The sequence below is a fragment of the Ovis canadensis genome, chromosome 23 (genome assembly GCF_042477335.2).
Source record: "Ovis canadensis isolate MfBH-ARS-UI-01 breed Bighorn chromosome 23, ARS-UI_OviCan_v2, whole genome shotgun sequence".
Lineage (NCBI taxonomy): Eukaryota > Metazoa > Chordata > Mammalia > Artiodactyla > Bovidae > Ovis > Ovis canadensis.
The window spans coordinates 46,791,931-46,811,294 of record NC_091267.1 but is presented as its reverse complement, the minus strand read 5'-3'; the positions used below and the strand labels follow the sequence as shown (position 1 = coordinate 46,811,294).

The window sequence follows — 19,364 nt, the reverse complement described above, 5'->3', positions numbered from 1 at the left end:
ATATTTTTCCTTTTCTCCTTTGCTTTTTGCTTCTCTTCTTTTCACAGCTATTTGTAAGGCCTCCCTAGACAACCATTTTGGTTTTTTGCATTTCATTTCCATGGGGATGGTCTTGATCCCTGCCACAGCCAGCACAAGCAAGAGTCGCACCTGCACAGGGAGAGAACGGAGCGTCCCCGCTAAGAAAAATAAGAGAGAGACAAAAGATGGGGTTGAGAGGATCAGCCCAAAATGGCTGATGCCTTTTTTTATTGTGCTGCAGTATATATAGGATAAAGTACGTGACTTATGACATTTACAAGATTGTTTTTAATCTCAAGATACAATCACCAGACCCTTACCACACAATCAGATAATCTATCTTCTATGAAGTGTATTGGATAATCTATCTTCTATGAAATGTTGCAGGAATTAGACATCCTGGAGCCTTAAGGGCTATAAAAATTCTTCAGGGGGGTGGGACAGGGAGCTTAGGAACATGCCTAAGGCTCTGCATAACCTGCCGAGCAGCTCCCAAGACTTGACCCTTCACGGGCAGTCCCCCACAGGTCCCTGTCTCCTGTACCATGTCACGAACCTCAGTCCATAGTTCGTCAGGCACTCTATCAGATCTAGTCCCTTAAATCTATTTCTCACTTCCACTGTATAATCATAAGGGATTTGATTTAGGTCATACCTGAATGGTCTAGTAGTTTTCCCTACTTTCATCAATTTAAGTCTGAATTTGGCATAAGGAGTTCATGATCTGAGCCACAGTCAGCTCCTGGTCTTGTCTTAGGTGATCCCACCCAATTCCATGGCTTCAAATACCATCTGTATTTCAATAACTCCCAATTTCTGTCTCCATTTTTGTCACTCTTCTGATGAGCTTCAGACCTATATATGTGTTAGTAGCTCAGTTGTGTCAGACTCTGTGCAACCCCATGGACTGTATAGCCTGCCAGGCTCCTCCGTCCAAGGGATTCTCTAGGCAAGAATACTGGAGTGGGCTGTCATTTCCTTCTCCAAGGGATCTTAACCCCTCCAAGGATCGAAACTGGGTGTCCTGCATTGCAGGGCAGATTCTTTAACGTCTGAGCCACCAGGGATGCCCATATATCCATCTGTGTAACTATCATTTCTCTTCAGATTCACGTGCCCAAAACCCAATTCTTGACCTTCCCTACTTCCTGCCAAACGTCGCAAGCCACTTTATAACTTAAGAGAATGGTGTCAAAATGTATCTGCTTGTTGAGAACGGACATCTAGGGCGTCATCTGTGCTTCTCTCTTCTTCCCTCCCATCTCTCTCTCCTATCCCTTGAATGAGGAGCTACCCGCCACTTACCCCATCCCCTTCAACTATCAAAGCCATGAAGAGGCTTTCAGACCCGCAATCTAAACTAGTTTTCCCCGTTACACGCTCAGAGCATCCAGGCGCTGACCATGCTCTCCCTTAGTAAGAGGCTCTAGAAGGATGCTCTTTCCTTAGACCAGGGGGCAGCCCTGCCCCACACGAGCACGCTGCACTGCGCAAGCTTCCTGTGACCGACAGGGAGCCAGGAGCACCGACCACCCGGAAAAGTGCGGCTGGGCGTCAGGGCGCCCAAGCCCGCCCACTGCACCAAGTGTTTCCCTGTCAGGCCCTCCGCCCCGCTGCCCTCCACCCTCCGTCGGCTGGGCAGCCCTGATGCTCCGCCCCCACCGCATAGGGGAGGAGCCTCCCGCGGAGAGCCCGGTTTGGTCTCCGGCCGGTGGGCCCCACAGCTACGGGGCGGCAGGTTAGTCGCCAGTTTAAGTGAGGAGATCTGCGAGTCACGTGCCGGAGGGTTGGGGGCGTGGCACCAGGAAGGGGCGTGGCACCAGGAAGCGGCCTCAGCGCCCGCGAGATCGCCGCCGCCGCCGCCGCCACCGCTGCCACCGCCCGGCCAGACTCATTACATCCGGTGTTGCTCGACCGGCTTCACGCTGGCGGCCGCCCCCGGGCCCCCCGCCGCCGGCGCGGCGCCCGCCATGGGCGAGGAGGACTACTACCTGGAACTGTGCGAGCGGCCGGTGCACTTCGAGAAGGCAAACCCGGTCAACTGCGTCTTCTTCGACGAGGCCAACAAGCAGGTCCGGGCCAGCCCGCGCCCTTCTCCCCCGCGCGGCCCGTCGCGCCCTGCCAGCCGCCCCCGATGCCGCCGGGTGTTCCGCGCGCCGGGGCCGGGGGCCCGGGGATGAGGCCTAGGGCCGCCGCGCCAGTCCCGTCCTGTGAGGCATCCGAGAGACCGGGCTCTGCCGCGGCCAGAGCTTTCTCCCCCAAAGTGACAGCCGGGCGGACCCCTGCGCCCCTCGGCCGCTGCGGTCCGCTGGTGGCACGCCGGCGTTTCCCCAACGCCTTCTCGTCATCAGTTTCCCTTGCAGTCAAGGATTTAGGCACTGAGATTTTCACTGTTCTCGGGAATTTTGTAAACCCGGGGAGCAGCTTGGCTGAGTAGCCGGGTGTGCGTAAGTGCATTCACGGGTTAGAGCTTGCAGCCTCCAAGACCGCCCGATCTCGCACGGCGGGCAGCGTGCCGAATGGTAGCTTGTTTTGGTCACTCCTCTCTTGTTTCTTAAAATTTATGTAGACACCAGGCATCCGCAGTTTGCTAAGTGCCACGTTAGTTCAGCTGAAGCCAGGGTGGAGCGTAGCAGAAATCATCCTCGCAGGTGGGTATAGGTGTCTGGAGCCTTTCAGAGTTCAGGATGGTAAAACGTCGCTGCTTTTTCTCCCAGGTTTTTGCCGTTCGATCTGGTGGAGCCACTGGAGTGGTAGTGAAAGGCCCTGATGACAGGAATCCCATCTCATTTAGGTAATTATCATATCGACGTTTCCAGACTGTTTCAGACAGTGTAAACAAAATGGTGTTTTTATCTGTTTCTCATTTAGAAGCTTGTTTTATATGTTGGGTGTGGGGCATATCCCTGCCTGTAGGAAGAGGGAAGCAGACACCTGCTATACAGTCTTGGTGGATATCCTTGGACTTCCTGTCAGAGTGAAGGTTTGCAGTCTTTGCTTGTTGTTTTGGGATCCACATACTCCAGTTCGTGTCTCTTGAAATTTACCAGTCGGAGCGTCAGCGTTCCTATCTCCGGTTTCTTGGTGGAAGAGGGGCTTTATTTCCTCTTTTGACTCAGGGGCTTTCCAGAGCGTTTGGGAGATGGAGGAGATTCCTGGGTCAGTGTTTGCCATATAATCATGTGTGTTAGAACCTCAGCTTCCAGTATACTTAAGGGGACTGGATGTCCCAGTATATCCTAGTGAAACCGGTGTAACTATGGGTAGCAGCTCCTTTCACTTTCAGAATTATCTCAGTTTGGATGATAAACTATTTGATGACCTTAACTATTGTGATTACAGAGGGGAAGGTACAGAGTTGATCCTCAGTCAGTGGTGACTTTAAAAACATTTTACAGTTGGACTGTGTAACTAGGAAACAGTTTTTACTTTTTTGGTTTTTTTAGGTTTTTATTTATTTGGCTGAGCCAGGTCTTAGTTGCAGCATGTGGGTTCTTTTCCTTGTGGCATGTGGGATCTGGTTTCCTGACCAGCGATGGAACCTGGGCCCCCTGCATTGAGAACACAGAGTTCTTAGACACTGGACCACCAGGGAGGTCCCTAGAAAACAATTTTTGAAGTAGAAAATGAATCAGCCTCTTTTTCTTTGATCATTCTCTGTTGGGAAAACACTGCTTGCAGTGTACTGGGCTCCAGGCTTTGAGTGAGCCTGGCCCCCTTTAGGGGTCGCAAAGAGTCAGACTCGACAGAGCCACTGAGCATGTGAGCACATCCCCCTTTTGGAAAACCCATACATTTAGTGTTGGGAGACAGGGAGTGGACACATAGTATTTACTGTGATAGATATTGTAATCACTGCCTCTTCAGAATGGAGGCACAGAGAAGAGATGGACATTTATCTTGGGGCGGGCTGGGGAAGACCACTGCTTGGGAGAGGGAAGGCCTCAGAGAGGATCGAGGCCTGAAAGGGAGGCTTCTAGGTGGACAGGAGGCTTCTGGATGGAAAGAACACGAAGATAGGCAGTCTCCCTGTTGGGGGTGGAATTCCCTGTCTGTGTAACTGAAGACGAGGTTTCACTCGGAAGGCATGGGTGGTGGTGTGGCCACTGACGGGTCAGCTTGAGCCCTCTATATTCTGCTGTGGATTTTATCTCATTACTTTAGATTGTTTTAAAAAGGCGAAAAGATCAGTATTTGGGAAGAGTGCACTGGTGCAGCATTGAAGTTTGATTAGTTGGGAACCTGTCATATGAGTCAGGTATCCCATTAAGAGACAATTGCTGTGTTCTGAGCCGGTGCAGTGGAAACCTGCCTGAAGGCAATGTAGACCAAAGACAGTGTTGACTGGCATCCAGTAGGCTCTCCGGGGTTGCTTAGGAAGGTTGCTTAGGGTAAGACTCGCTGGTCACTTGGGTGTGGAAAGTGGGAGTGAGGCCATGATGATCCAGCCCAGGGGGCTTAGGAAGACTTGAGGGGAGATATTGAGTTTACCGTCTTTGATTTTTTTGGCCACACTGAGCGGCTTGTAGGATCGTAGTTTGCCGACCAGGGATTGAACCCAGGCCCAGTAGTGAAAGTGCCGAGTCCTAGCCACTGGACCACCCGGAAATTCCCTGCTCTGTTTTAAAAACGTCTTGCCACTTTTAATAGCTCTGTTGTGGTCTGATTATTACTAGCTGCATATATTTGACATACACAGTTGATGAGTTTTGATACATGAAACCATCACCATAATTAGGACAGGGAGTGACCCCTTTCCTTCGAGAGTTTCCCCTGTGATCCAGCCCTTGGCTTCCTCTTGACCTCCATTTGAGGTGGTTGTAAGACAGAAGTGGAGCCATCCTGGGCGGCGCAGCCCGTGGGGTGCTGGGTGCAAAAAAGTAGACTCCTTTTTAAAAAGCTGCTATATACTTCAATCAGAAATAAGTAAGTAAATATCTCACAGCTACCAGCATCTCAGGAGAAAAAAGGCGTTGCTGTGAAGGCAATGGAGAGAGAAGGTGGCAGTGTGTAGAGAAAGTTACTCTGGGGTCTAGACTCGGTGACAGCTAAACGGAGGCTCAGGTGAAAATGCGGTGTTTGCAACACCTTAGTCACTTGTTATGTGCAATTTGGTCAGTTTCTTCTGCCTCCTGTTGCCAGTTGGACTCTGCTGTTTGAAAAGCAGTCCTATAAGCTTCAGAAACATCATTATCATTTTAAACTAAGATTTACTGCTTCCTGAATATTTAACTTGTCTTTTTGCTTCTCATAAAATGATAGAAGCTAGAATGCAGTCATGAACTGTACAACTCATCACTTGCTTTCTCTTCTTAAAGAATGGAGGACAAAGGAGAAGTGAAGTGCATCAAGTTTTCCTTGGAAAATAAGATATTGGCGGTTCAGAGGACCTCAAAGACCGTGGTAAGACATCTTTATAGTACAAAGAAAAGGACATTAGAAGTACATTTGGCGGGCTTCCCAGGTGGCGCTAGTGGTAAAGAATCTGCTTGCAATGCAGGAGACACCAGAGATGCAGATTCTATCCCTGGATTGGAAAGATCCTCTGGAGGAGGGCATGGCAACCCACTCCAGTGTTCTTGCCTGGAGAATCCCATGGACAGAGGAGCCTGGCAGGCTACAGTCCATGGGGTCGCAAAGAGTCAGACATTTGAGAGCAAAGAAAATAGACCAAATAAAGCTACACGGTAAATAATAAGAAATACAGAATAGGGAAATATAAAACTAGAAGTTCATTTGGAAGAGAATGAACTGCAAAATTCCAGTGTTAAAGGACCCATTTTTATTTTAATTTCATGGAAACTGTAGTTCCATGCTGCATTGTGTTTGAGTTTTTGGATTCTTGAAGATGAGAAAGACATTTAAATGGATAAATATTTAACACAGCCTTAGTTTGTCATTTTTGACTTAAAAAAATTTTTTTAATGTACCTCTTTTTAATTTTTTCCTTTTTTTTTTTTTTTTTTTTTTGCTGCTCTATGTGGCTTGCAGGAGCTTAGCTCCCCAACCAGCGACCAAACTTGGGCCCCCTGCAATAAAAGTGAGGGATCCTAACCCCTGGAATCGCAGAGAATCCCCTTAAAGTTTTTTTTTAAAGTTATTTGGAACATCAGGCATCTTTTGTTTTGATGGATAACTGGAACCATAGATTTTGCAAAGCATATTTTTGGCAACTTTGGGAGTTAGCCTCACCTCAGTAACTTCATATTTTCATTTCTCTCATCTTTGAATGCTTGATCTAAGAGCAGATATTCAGATCTGGAGCAGCTTGTTGGCATTTTGGCTTTTGTCAGTATTTACCATCGCCATTTGTAGAGAAAAAGCTGTTGAGAAAGGCAAATCCTGTTTCTTTCTGTCAGTATTAACTGCTAGAATTTTTGGAAAGCCTCTTGTAAAATATAGCAACCCATTTCTCTGAAATCAGTCATTTGAGGAATGCATTTTCAAAATCAGTTTCTGAACTCTAACAATATTTGGATTAACTCATTTTTAAAACTGGAATTGTCAACCTGCTGCTGATAATGGGGCATTTTGTCTAGATCAGTTGTTTTATTTTTCCTGTCTTTGGGGTTTTGTCTGTGGTGGTTTTTTTTTTTTTTTTTTCTGACCACTTTTTAAATGGTCTTTTTCCTCTTGTCTCTTTGTACTTGAAGATCCACACTTCTCCTCTTGTGTATTTCTTTCCTTTCAGGACTTCTCTAATTTTATCCCGGATAGTTCTCAGCTGGAGTACACTCAGGAGTGCAAGGTATGGGCCAATGGGGTGCTTCTGTCTGAGCTGGTGGGTGTAAACTCTAGGGCCAGAGGCACAGGGTAGCCGGGTAACTGAGAGCATGAATGTGGAATTAGATTGTGCTTGGACCCTGGGATCTGCCTCATGTTGGCTCTGACTTCGGACACCTTTTAAATTTTTTAAAGTGCGTTTCTTCAGCTGTAAGATGGAGTTGGCAGGATTAAACGGATGGACGATGTTGAACCCCAAGCCCCTTCAGCCCTTGGTGGCTGTTGTCTTCCTGTGGCCCCTGCCCTTCTCCGCTGGGCGGCGTTTCTGGGTCAGACCTTGGATTCCCTTCATAGCAGCCTCTTCGGAGGTTTTTGGAAAAGGAGTTCTTTCCCCCTTTTTCCCGATGATGTTGTCTGGACTTGCGCTCCTTGTCTCCTTCCTTTTCCGTCCCTCCCGTCAGTGGAGATTCTAATCCATTTTAATCAGATTTGCTGGGCGTGATGAGCTAGAGGGGGCTCAGCTCAGAGAGCATCTTGGCACCTAGAAAACCCAGCAGAAGCTGCTGATAAAGTGGTTTGTCTTTGCACATGTTTGTAATGGTTTTGCTACTTGGGGATCCACCTGGGTTCCTCAGATTTCCCAGGTGGCTCAGAGGTAAAGAACCTGCCTGCAAAGTAGGAGATGCAGGGTTGACCCCTGGGTCGGAAAGATCCCCTGGAGGGGGAAAGGGCAACCCACTCCAGTATTCTTGCCTGGAGAATCCCATGAACAGAGGAGTCTGGCAGTCCATGGGGTCACAAAGAGTTGGACACGACTGAGTGACTAGTACTTCTGATGGGTTCTCAGCAAAGAGGGGCCCATCTGCGGACACCTTAGCCCCTGGCAGACCCAGTTGCTCTGTGCAGCAGAGCCTGGTCCTGGCCTGGCTGCCCTGAGGCTCCCAGCGTGGCTCTTCACCAGGTGACTCAGGGCAGGGCTCAGGATCTTCAATCCCATGTTGGGTAACCGCCACAGAAAATCTTTAGGCCTTAAGACCTTTATACCACTAGCTTTTATGATGTGTTTGACTCAGCATATCAGCTGTCCTTTGATTTCTAAAGGTAAGAGGTTGGTATCAGAGTGCTGGGCACTTACCTTCCTGCCAAACTCAGTCCTTTCCCCATCCTGTTGACAAGAAGGATTCACATTCAGGTGCTTCAGTGAGGTGTTTCAGGTGGATATCTGGGAACACTGTATTTACAGAAAGTATGATTTGTTCATAAGTAATCACATCTTGGTAACTTTTATCAAAGAGTGATATGAACAGCAAGGTACTTTAAACTTTTGAAAATTACAGACTCATTTTTTAATTTTTATTAATTAAAAAAAAATCTTTCTACAATTCTTTTCAGACCAAAAATGCCAACATACTAGGATTCTGCTGGACCAGTTCTACTGAAATTGTCTTCATCACAGATCAAGGAATCGAATTTTACCAGGTATTATATTTATTACTTGGGCTTTCTTGGCGGCTCAGTGGTAGAGAATCCGCCTGCCAATACAGGAGACACAGGTTCAATCTCTGGGTCGGGAAGATCCCCAGGAGAAGGAAATGGCAACCCACTCCAGTATTCTTGTCTGGAAAATCCCATGGACAGAGGAGCCTGGTGAGCTACAGTCTACAGGGTCACAAAAAAGTCAGATAGGACTTAGCAAACAACCAAGAACATATGTTTATTACTTACCTGTTCTAGAGAAAGGTTTGTGATCATGTTTTAGCAGCTTTTTGAATTCACTTGGGGTTTTTTTTGCTAATTACAAGTAATACATATTTTTTTGTAAAACATTCAGATGTTACTTTTACTTTATATGGAAGGTAAGAAGTCCCCCATAATCCCTGGAAGTAACCATTATGAACTAATTTGGTGCCTGTTCCTCCACTTGGTTCCTACACTTAGAAATATGGTTATATTGTGTAAACTTTTGGGACTGGCTGGTTTTTTTTTTTCGATAGGGATATTTCTTAGACATCCTACCATAGCTTATTCTGACTGGTATTCAGGTGTGCAGATGTGCTACAGTTTTACCAACTCTTGTTCATGAACATCTTTGTTTCCTAGTGATTACAAACAATTCTGTAGTGAGTTCAAGCAGTGAATGAGCTTGTAAAGGTTGCTTTATATTCTTAGGTGACACAGTTCTTGGAAGGGAAATTATAATCTAGGCATGAATACCTAAAAAGCTGAACAGGGACTTTCCTGGTGGTCTAGTAATTAAGACTCCTTGCTTCCAATGAGTGGTATGTATGGGGTGGGGCTATTGAAGGTTCTGTCCCTGATCAGGTAACTAAGATCCCACATGCCATGCAACAAGGCCAAAAAACAAATTGGAAGTAAGAACTAAATTAAGAATAAGAAGTAAAAACCTGAACAGATACTGGTAAATTTCTTCCAGAAGTTGCATTCTCACTAGCAATATAGGAATCTCCATTTTCCACACCATTGGCAGAGCTAGATATCATAAATCTGTAGACATTTGCCAATCTTGAGAGGTGGAAAGGCATTTTAATTTGCATGTTTCATTAGGAGGGTGCTAAGCATCTTTTGTGTATTGTACATTTGTGTTTCCTGTTTTATCAATTGCCTTTTCATCTTAAAAAGAATATTTTTTTAAACTTTTTAATATTGTTATTTTATTTATTTTTATTTTTCGGCTGTGGCATGTGGGATTTTAGTTCCCCTACTAAGAATTGAACCCTTGCCCGCTGCATTGGAAGCTTTAACTATTGGGCTGCCAGGGAAGTCCCAGATTTTTTTTTAACTGTGATAAAAAGCACATAAAATGAAATCTACCGTCTTAACCATTAAGTGTATAATTCATTAGCTTGAAGTATTTTCATGTTGTAGTGAAAACGAGCTCCAGAACTTTCATCTTGTAAAACTGAAGCTCAGTACCTATTGAACAACAACTCCCCATTTCCCCTTTCCCAGCCTGTGGTAACCACAGGTTTCCTTTCTGCTTCTGTGAATTTGCTGCTTTAAGGTCCTCTACCTCCTATAAATGGGATCATGCACTGTTTGTCTTTTTCTGGCCGTCCTGTCTCACTTAGCATAATGTCCTCAAGGTTCATCCATGTTACAGCATGCATCAGAATTCCCTTCCTTTGCAAGCCTGAAAAATATTCCATTGAATACATACACCACATTCCGTTTGTCCATTTATCTACCAACAGACACTGGCATTGCTTCCAGTTTTTGGTAATTGTGAATGATGCTGCTATTAACACAAGTGTGTGAGTATCTCTTTGAGACCCTGCTTTCAGTTCTTTTGGGTATATAACCCCCAAATGGGATTGTTGGGTCACATAATAATTCTGTTTTTAATTTTTGAGGCATTTCCGCATTGCAGTTACGCCATTGGACATTCCCAGCAACGGTGCACAGAGGTTCCAGTTTCTCCATCTCACCACTAACAGTTGTTGTTTTCTGTTTTATCCATAGCAGTCATCCTGCTGGGTGTCAGATGGTATCTCATTGTGGTTTTGATTTGCATTTCTCTGATTGGTGATGGTGTACACCTTGTTCATGGCTTGTTGGCTTTTTGTTCGTGCTCTGGATGGTGTCTATTCCTCTTTTTTAAAAAAAATAATATTTATTTAATTTATCTTTGGCCGTGCTGGGTTTTTGTTGCTGCTCAAGGGCTTTCTCTAATTGCAGTGAGCAGGGGCTACTCTTCATTGCGGTGCTGGGGCTTCACATTACAGTAGCTTCTCGTGGAACACAGGCTGTAGGGCAGGTTTCAACAGTTGTAGCCCATGGGCTTAGTTGCTCCACAACTCATGGAGTCTTCCCGGACCAGGGATTGAATCCCTGTTCCCTCCCTGCATTGGCAGGCAGATTCTTAGCCACTGTGTCACCAGGGAAGTCCCCTCTGTTTTTAAGTTGGATTATTTTCTTTTTGTTGAGTTGTAGGAAGTGTTTGTATAGTTTGAATATTAACCCTTTATCAGATGATTTGCAAATACTTTCTCCTGTTCTGTAGGTTGCCTTTTCACTCTGTTGTTTACATTGGACTTTATCTTTTAATAACTAGCTTACTGATGTAGTAATGCATCTTATGTTACCGGGACATAATTGACCAGAGTGTTTCAATATTAACTTACATAACAAATTGCTGGCCACAGGCCTTAGTTTCTGCAAAAATCCCCTGGTCAGTAATGTATTAATATGTTCCAGCTGCCTGATCTATTGAGAAAGCTCCTGAAATCTCTCAAGTGGAGCCAAAGTGGAGAGGGTTAGAATTCTTTCAGGTGTTAAGTTTGTTGTCCCAACGAAACCAGTGTAATTTAATTTAGAATGTACGAATGGAGGAGGCACACCTGTGTAACACAGGATGCTGTGAATGCCGTGGAACTTTGCTGTAGGTCGGTTATCAGTACCTCAGTGACCAGCAGAAAGGAAAGCTACCTGAATCCCATATGCACAGAAATAGAATTTTGTGCCTGTGACTAGCAAGGAAAGGATTGTGGCTTTACAGAAGGGTTCCTGGGGCAGTCATTTAAAAGTATCTTTCTGTTCTCAAAAGTAGAAGAGTGTACATTCAAGACATCTAGGTGGTTTTAAGATCTTCAAGAAATAAGAAAGAAAAAGGACTCTGACACATGTTTATTTTATTGTCCCTGGATCATCGAGAAACCCATGCCCCCGACACTGACTTCCAAGTTAGTTCTTCAGGCAGTGTTCTGGGAGCATTAACATCATCTTTGGGCTCTATTCAGCACTCCTTAATGCATCAGGAGATTCTGAGTATATTTTAAATGTGCTATTATGATAAAATAGTTACTCGGTTTGCACATGGAGTCTCATGAACACGTCTGTTAGAAGAAGGATACCCCCTCACCCCCAGCCTCAGATTGAGCAGGAGACCAGGAGGAAGGCTGATTCTGCAGGCAGGGAGGTGGCTGATTTGGTGCATGTGGCTCCAGGGCATCGGTTTGTGTTGCTGGATCCATGACAACCAAGGATGCTGATGCTCCCCACTCTTGGGAGGATGGTGCCTGGGAGTGTGGGGGCTTGGGTGGCCCTGGAGTAAGGTGGGCTGCCTGGGTTGTCACAGGTTTCTTTGCCCCTTGGAGCCTTATTTTTTCCCCTCAAATCAGCCTAATGATGCCCAGCCCTTGGGGGCAGGGAAAGAATAAATGAGCTAAGATTTGGAAGTGTTAATAAGCACAGGGCTGGAAGAATGGTAGCTGTAATAAATAAAAATGATTTTTTTCTACTTAACTACTAACTTCTGCTTTTTATGATTTTCTTGGTATACTATGTCAGTTTTCAGGTATTTTCTTCTTTATTATTTTGGCCGTACCTGGAGGCATGCAGGATCCTGACCAGGAATCAAACCCGCATTCCCTGCAGCAGAAGCACAGAGTCCTAACCACTGGACCACCAGGGAATTTCCCATTTGCTGTTTTCAAATGAAGCTTCTGTTTCTTGAACTTTGTGTCAGGTGTTACCAGAGAAGCGGAATCTGAAGCTGCTGAAGAGCCAGAACATCAACGTGAACTGGTACATGTACTGTCCCGAGGGCTCCGTGATTCTGCTCTCCACCACAGTGCTTGGAAATGTGCTGCAGCCCTTCTACTTCCGGGTAAGGGTCAGCCTCCCTTTAAAAAAGTCCTCTGACCTTGTTCCTCTAACAGCCTAACTGATCCTGTAACTTCAAAGGGGCGAGTTCCTCCAACAAGAGCCTCGCCCCTTCTGACCACTAGAGGGCATCCCATACCATCCCATCTCCATCAAAAATGGGTCCTAAGCCTGGAACCCTGAAAAGGAGGGGAAGACTCAGTGCATGTGTATCCTCAGTGCTGTGATGTGGGGAGGGCTGGAACATCAGAAGGGCTTAATAAGCTTCTGCAAAAACTTTTTTCTCCCCCAAACAGGCTGGCACCATGTCGAAGCTGCCCAAGTTTGAGATTGAATTACCAGCTGCCCCAAAGTCAACTAAACTGAGCCTATCGGAGAGAGACATTGCCATGGCAACAATGTATGTCTGTCCTTTGGGAGACTTCCTCCTCATAATTGTTTTCAGTGCTGTCATGATAGGAGGTTGTTGTAAGCACACCAGGGCTGCCCTGGCTCCTGTAGCCTCGGAACACAAGAGAAGGGCCCCCCTTCTCCACTTCCGGGTCTTATGAATGTAGAAAGCTCCTCATCTTCCAGACATTCTTTTCTGATTTGATTGACTTTGTGATCTTAGAGAAGTTTTTTTCACCACAGTAGTGTGATCAAATGAGACCATTGAGCCACTTTATTTCTCAGTTTCAGAAATCGTTTTTTAGTTCTGAGTTGAAGCTTATCAAAGTTTTTTTTACATAAAATATATCATACTTGTTCTAAAGAAAAACATAGTTTACATTTTTTATTTAACAGATGTAGACCTAAATTATTTGTGTAGAAGGTTTACTTTCGTTTGGAAATATAGATAGCTCAACTTAAAAACTTTATAATGAAAATATCAAACACAAAAATGAAACTGATTCAGAGAATCTTCTATATATCCAAATTCAGCAAATATCAACACTTTGCTTCTAAATTACTTGTGATTCTTTTATAGCCTAAAACTGATTTCCAAATGGGAAAATATTTTTAGCACTTAGAATGCTTTTTTTTTTCTTTTTAAAGAAATCTGAGGAATGATGGTGTAGAAAAAGATAAAATGAGAAGTCTTTGCAAAAGGAGACCCTTCCTTCTATCTCTTCCTTGTCCCTGAGGCAGGCCCCAGCACAGTGTGAACTCCTGGAACAAAAACCTGCCTACAGGAACTGGTCACAGCAACACTTATCAGATGAGGCTTAAAAATGCAAAGTGATTATCCTTTCCTATGATTAAGGAATGTATTCATTTTATAAAACTGGGAAATCACAGAAAGTGAGAAGAAAAATGGACTTGGCATATTACCCTGGGCTTCCCAGGTGGCGCTAGTGGTAAAGAATCCCTCTGCCAGTGCGGGAGACTCAGGTTCAATCCCTGGGTTGGAAGATCCCCTGGAGGAAGAAATGACAACCCAGTCCACTATTCTTGTCTGGGAAATCCCATGGACAAAGGAAGCTGGTGGGCTACAGTCCATGGGGTCACAAAGAGTCGGACATGAATGAGCACATGAGCACAGACAGCATATTACTCAAGGACGACTATTAACAACCTGTACTTCTTTCCACTGGTTTTGGACATGCTGCATAAGTTTGTAGGTTTTTTTTTTTTTTAAATACTGTGATCAAGTTCTATTTAGTTTTGCATCCCCCGTTTTTCACTTAATATTAGATTTCTTTTTTTTTTTAAGATAATTGCACTTTCTTTGTAAATGTTTCTGTTGGCTGTAGAATATCTCATGCAGAATATCTGATGAAGTGGGTATCTTGTAATTCACGTACCTATGGCCTGATAACTCAGCATTTAGAATGGGAGGATGTCAGATGACCAGTGTGACTTATGTCTCCTTGTTCTCTGATCAGATATGGCCAGCTGTACGTTCTCTTCCTGAGGCATCATTCTCGGACCTCCAACAGTGCTGGAGCAGAGGTGGTCCTGTATCACCTCCCACGGTACGCTTAACGCTGTCTTCCCTCTTCTCCAGTTTTAAAATACGAACCACAGCTTGTTGATCTATTTTGTGACCTTTCTCTTGTCTTACAGAGAAGGTGCCTGTAAAAAGATGCACATATTGAAGTTAAACCGGACGGGGAAGTTTGCCCTAAACATGGTGGACAACCTGGTCGTGGTTCATCATCAGGACACAGAGGTATGAGCGTAGGGGCATGTCCCGCTCCAAGGAGCTGTGAAAATGACAAAACATTCTGCAAAAGACTAGAACGTGCTCTTTATGCTCAAAGTCCTGGTCTTCCAGGTAGAAATGGGTTTGGTCTTCTAGATGGTTTAGGAAAACCCTACCAGTTGATTAGGAGAATTAAATACTGTTTCAGAAAATAACACACATGAGATCGAACTTGGGAATAGTCATTTGGTTGAGTCACCTGAGCCAGGAACTCCTGCCGAGCCACTGTGTTGCATTAGCACCTGAGCCCCTTTGTGAGTGTAAATGATGGTGGTTTTGAGGCCATGTGGCTCCAGAGAAAGAACTAGAATGCCTGTCAGCTGGGTGTCTGGTGGAAGACAAGCCGCTTCCCTCCTGGAGGCTGGTGACACCCGTGTGCTTAACTAATCAAGATGTTGCAAGTTGAAGTGAAAAGGCTGGAGCCCTTCAGAGGCAGCGAGTCATAGACGTGGGGATCCATGTGAGAGCTGGCGGAGAGCTATGATGTCGCAGCAGAGTCCTCCTCAGATAGGCACCAGCATGCAGGGGTTGATCGCAGACACGAGGCTCCTTCAGCGGATCTGAACAGAAGACGTGAGGTCCCGAGAGGGCGGGTGGAGCTGCGGTCTATTGGGCTGATACCACGCGGTTGTCTTTCTGCCCGCCAGACGTCGGTGATATTTGATATCAGGCTGAGGGGGGAATTCGATGGCTCTGTTACTCTGCATCACCCGGTGCTCCCAGCTCGATCCATCCAGCCCTATCAGATCCCCGCAGCAGGTACGAGGGAGTGGCCGTGTGTGGGTGGAAGGGGGAGCAGGTCCAGGGCTTCCCACATCTGTTCACTTTCCCAGTGCTGCTTCTGTCTGTTTTTTCTAATGTCACTACTGAATCTTGGGCTTCCCTGGTGGCTCAGATAATAAAGAATCTGCCTGCAACGCAGGAGATGGAAATTCAGTCTCTGGATTGGGAACATCCCCTGGAGAAGAAAATGGCACCCACTCCAGTATTCTTGCCTGGAGAGTTCCATGGACAGAGGAGCCTGGCGGGCGACAGACAGTCTTTGGGGTCTCAGAGTCGGTCATGACTGAGCGACTAATGCTACTGATTCTATAAGTTACATTGTGTTCTCCTGAAAAACATTTTATAAGTGACATGAATCTCCCTTTGAAGAAAACAGAATGATTCTTTTCTCTGAGCTTTACAATGGAGCATTGTGATTACCCATTGAAGCTCAAAGAGTTTTTAATGTTGAGTAAGATGTTGACATTTCTGTTTGTCTCTGCTCGGTAACCCTGCGGTTAAGTTTGGCTATTTATGGCTGTTATTTATCCTGGGATCACTTCTCCTTATTGTTCTTAAGTTCTGTGTGACTGTGATGACAATGACTGTTGTCTTCCCTTGACTGGTGGTCATGGGAAGAGTTAAGGCTGTAGTTGTGAGGTTATTCTGAACCCATCCTCCGACCTGAAGAGGTGGCAGTGAGAAGTCAGAGGAGAGAGAAGGTCAGGATGTCAGAAAAGGGGAAAAGCCATTTCGTTCCTTTTGGTTTTCCTCAGTGTGACTGACTTCAGGGGAGAACTCAAACCACGTTCTTTTTCAAGGAGATGGGAGTCTGGAGCAGGTTGGTTGTAGTTGCCACGTATAAACCAGAGTCACAAGTGCACATGTGGAACTCCGGGAGGAGCGTTTTCTTAAAGGAACCCTTGTCAGATAGCTTTGGGTTGGCCTAACCCACTGACAGGACATCCGAGTACCTGTCACGAGAAGAATCAGGTCAGGCTCTCGCTGACAGTTTAGCCAGAGCACTGCCTCGTGCCTGCACTCTGGGACTTGCAGGATCAGCCAGCTGAGCAGAGTTTGAGAACAAGCTACAGTTGACCCTTGAACAGTGAGGATTAATCTGCATATAACTGATGGTCAGCCCTCCATACCCATCGGTCTGCACGGGCAGACTCAGCCACCCACAGGCTGTGCAGTCCTGTGGTTTCTATTGTTGAGAAATACCTCTGTGTAAGTGGGCCCGTGGAGTTCACACCCGCCTTGAGGGTCGGCTGTAGTTCTCACATCTGATTAGGTCTCAGCCTTCTCTGTTCTTTCCAGCTTCTTCCTTTTCCCAGGGTAGTTGAAAGATGTCAGCACTTAGAGTAGATGGTGTCAGTTGAATGGCTGGTATCTGCGATTACTTACTCAGCATGAAAATAAATGCTGGTAATTGGAGCAAGAACAACTCTAAACATTCCAGCCCCATGCTCTAATGGAGCGGGGGCAGTGAGGGGTTGGAGTCTGTGCAAAATTAGCATCTTTTCTAACCAGCTGATTGAAACCTATCTTCCAATCTGAGATCACCCAGGTGACTTTTTCAGTTCTTTCTTGCGCACGTGTGTAAAACAGCAAGACAGTGCTGTGAAAGAAACTTCAACCTGTTTACCGCTTCTTTCAAGACTTCTTCCTTTAAGACTTCTTCATGGATTGTTCTCGACTTCCCTCTTCGTCCTGATCGGTGTTATCAGTGGGACATGCCAACTCACTTCCTCGTTACTTAACTGTAGTCAAATGAACAAGCACTGAAGCCTTTAGAAAGTATTAAGTGTTGTACTGGTAGCACTTTCTGGTTGGGTTACTTAGCCCTTACACACGTGTCTTCTGTGTTTGTAGGTCCAGCTCCTGTGACCAGCCAGTCCCCTGTCCCATGTAAACTCTGTATCTTTTCCAAAGGCCTTGGCCGTGCCGGGGAGGGAAGCTGTCCCTTCTCCTTACACAGGGGTCTAAGGATGGTCCAAGACCCCAGGTCTGGTGAATCGCATGATGGAAACACCCGTGGGGTTTCCCTCTCATCGAGGGCCAGGCCTCCATGGGGGCCTCAGTGAGGGGTGGGAAGGATGCTCATGGGACCTGGGTTGCCTCCTGTCCTCCTCTCCTGGGGTAGTGTTTCCTATAACGTGTGGATTCTTCATCGTGGATCGTCTTCCAGCCCGACATCATCATCAGCGCGAGTCAAGGTGGGTCTGGGGTGCGGGTGGGGTTGTCCTGTTAGAAAGACGAGCTTGTGGAGGGTCTCCTGTCCGTCTCAAGGGTACCAGCTTGGTGCCGGTCCTGGGGAGAAAGGGCTGACTCGGACATTTGCAGTGAAGCCTTTAATTCTCTCCCAGAGCCCCATTGAGAAGGACTGTGCCCACTGCCCAGCAGTGAGGCTGTTGGGAGGTTCGAGGACAGGGGTTGTCCAGGGCTGGGAGGATGGTGGGTTCCAGGGCTCCTTTGGGAGCTTCAGGAATTGCCTTTGTCTAACAAGTCAGAGCAGAAGAGGAGCCCAGGACCAGAGTCTGTGCCTGGGCTGCCACCTGCTCTCCCATCAGCGCTGAAGGGGAGGAGGTGCCTATATTCAGTGGATGCTCCGGGCGTGTGCAGGGAGGGTTCCTCTGTGAGGAATCGCCAACATGCAGAGGTCGTTGGCTGCAGCCCCACTGTGGTGTGGGTGTCCTGAGCGTCGCAGCCTGGGCTGTGTTGTGAGCGCAGCCCCTGGCTCAGCTCTGCAGCATCACCTACCCCGCCACCCCCGGACCCTGGCCGCCGGGAAGGTGGAGGCAAGCAGCTCTGGGGCCACTGCTTTGATTTGCAGCCAGGGTTCAGCATGCCGCCTCTCCACAGGTTACCTCTGGAACCTCCAGGTGAAACTGCAGCCCATAGTGAACCTCTTGCCGGATAAAGGCAGGCTCATGGACTTCCTCCTGCAGAGGAAGGAGTGCAAGATGGTCATCCTGTCTGTGTGCTCGCAGAGTGAGTAGGGGTGGGGCGGCTTCAGCCTCTCTGTCTGGTTCCTGACACGGCCTGCACACCCACCGTGAGATAGGCCACACTCTTCTGTCTGCAGCCTGTGGGCTCAGTGACGGGGGCATCATTTAACCCCCTGGAAAGGCTGCTTGGTATAAAAGTGATTTATTCCTGCAAGACATTTCTTTGGTAGGAGAGACTAAAAAACAGACCTAAACCTGGGCAAACGGAGGGTAGAGGCTGCCCTCCCCAGCTGGAAAAGAAACCTTTTCCTGAGTCCAAGTCGCTTACGACATTGTGTCTGTTAATACTCTGATACTCTCCTGACGCCCTCTGTTAGTATCCAGCAAGGGCTGGTGACCGCCCTCAGGGCCCCCAGCCCCTAAACTGTGTCATGTCTCCTGGTTACCCTCGGAGACGAGTCCTTTCTCTCCTAGCGTGTCGGCTGACTGCTGTGAACCTTCATTCTTTCCAGTGTTGACAGAGTCAGACAGAGCGACATTGCCCGTGATAGCCACTGTCTTCGACAAACTCAACCAGGAGTATAAGAAGTACCTGGACGCTGAGCAGAGTTACACAATGGTAAGTTCGATGTACACCTTACATACAAGGTGGGACACTCCACCCCATCCCACCCTGGGTATATTTTCAACGTAATTACAAGCATGATTCTCATAGATTGATAACACTGAGGTTTGCCCTGTGCCAGAGGGCATGGTGGATGTTTACAGGGAGCGTAAACTTAGAGTCCCCGTGTCCCCTGAGCTCAGAGGCTGACTGTCACTTAATGGCTTCCTCTTCATTTGTTGTTTTTAATCTGTGTTTGGTCTTACACATGTGTAGATCCTTGGTCTCTCTTTACATAACAGATGAGAAAATCAGTCTCAGTTTGCATTATTTTATGTCTTTGTGCCAAGCCAGAGTCTAGACTGTGGTGAATCAGTATGTAAATCATTTTGCCACATCTTTCTTTTGTTTTAGGATGGAAAAGCTATAAAAATAAGACTTACCCTGTCATTCAGTCAAGCTCCTTTTAGGATCCTGATGATTCAGTATTAGC

At 46.5% G+C, this 19,364-nt stretch overlaps 1 protein-coding gene across 1 annotated transcript in view; it reads left to right on the top strand.

Annotated features, from left to right (window-relative positions):
- The first annotated feature begins 1,830 nt into the window (after positions 1-1,830).
- The window catches only part of LOC138428470 (regulator of MON1-CCZ1 complex), a 29,181-nt gene continuing 11,647 nt past the window's right edge, over positions 1,831-19,364 (top strand). The window contains exons 1-14 of the mRNA XM_069569241.1: positions 1,831-2,093; positions 2,739-2,815; positions 5,340-5,424; positions 6,713-6,769; positions 8,137-8,223; positions 12,230-12,370; positions 12,663-12,766; positions 14,235-14,324; positions 14,416-14,521; positions 15,202-15,313; positions 17,192-17,236; positions 17,482-17,535; positions 18,182-18,310; positions 18,780-18,886. Coding sequence (XP_069425342.1) covers positions 1,992-2,093; positions 2,739-2,815; positions 5,340-5,424; positions 6,713-6,769; positions 8,137-8,223; positions 12,230-12,370; positions 12,663-12,766; positions 14,235-14,324; positions 14,416-14,521; positions 15,202-15,313; positions 17,192-17,236; positions 17,482-17,535; positions 18,182-18,310; positions 18,780-18,886 — 1,296 coding nt within the window. The 5' untranslated portion in view covers positions 1,831-1,991. The remainder of the gene's footprint in view (positions 2,094-2,738; positions 2,816-5,339; positions 5,425-6,712; positions 6,770-8,136; positions 8,224-12,229; positions 12,371-12,662; positions 12,767-14,234; positions 14,325-14,415; positions 14,522-15,201; positions 15,314-17,191; positions 17,237-17,481; positions 17,536-18,181; positions 18,311-18,779; positions 18,887-19,364) is intronic.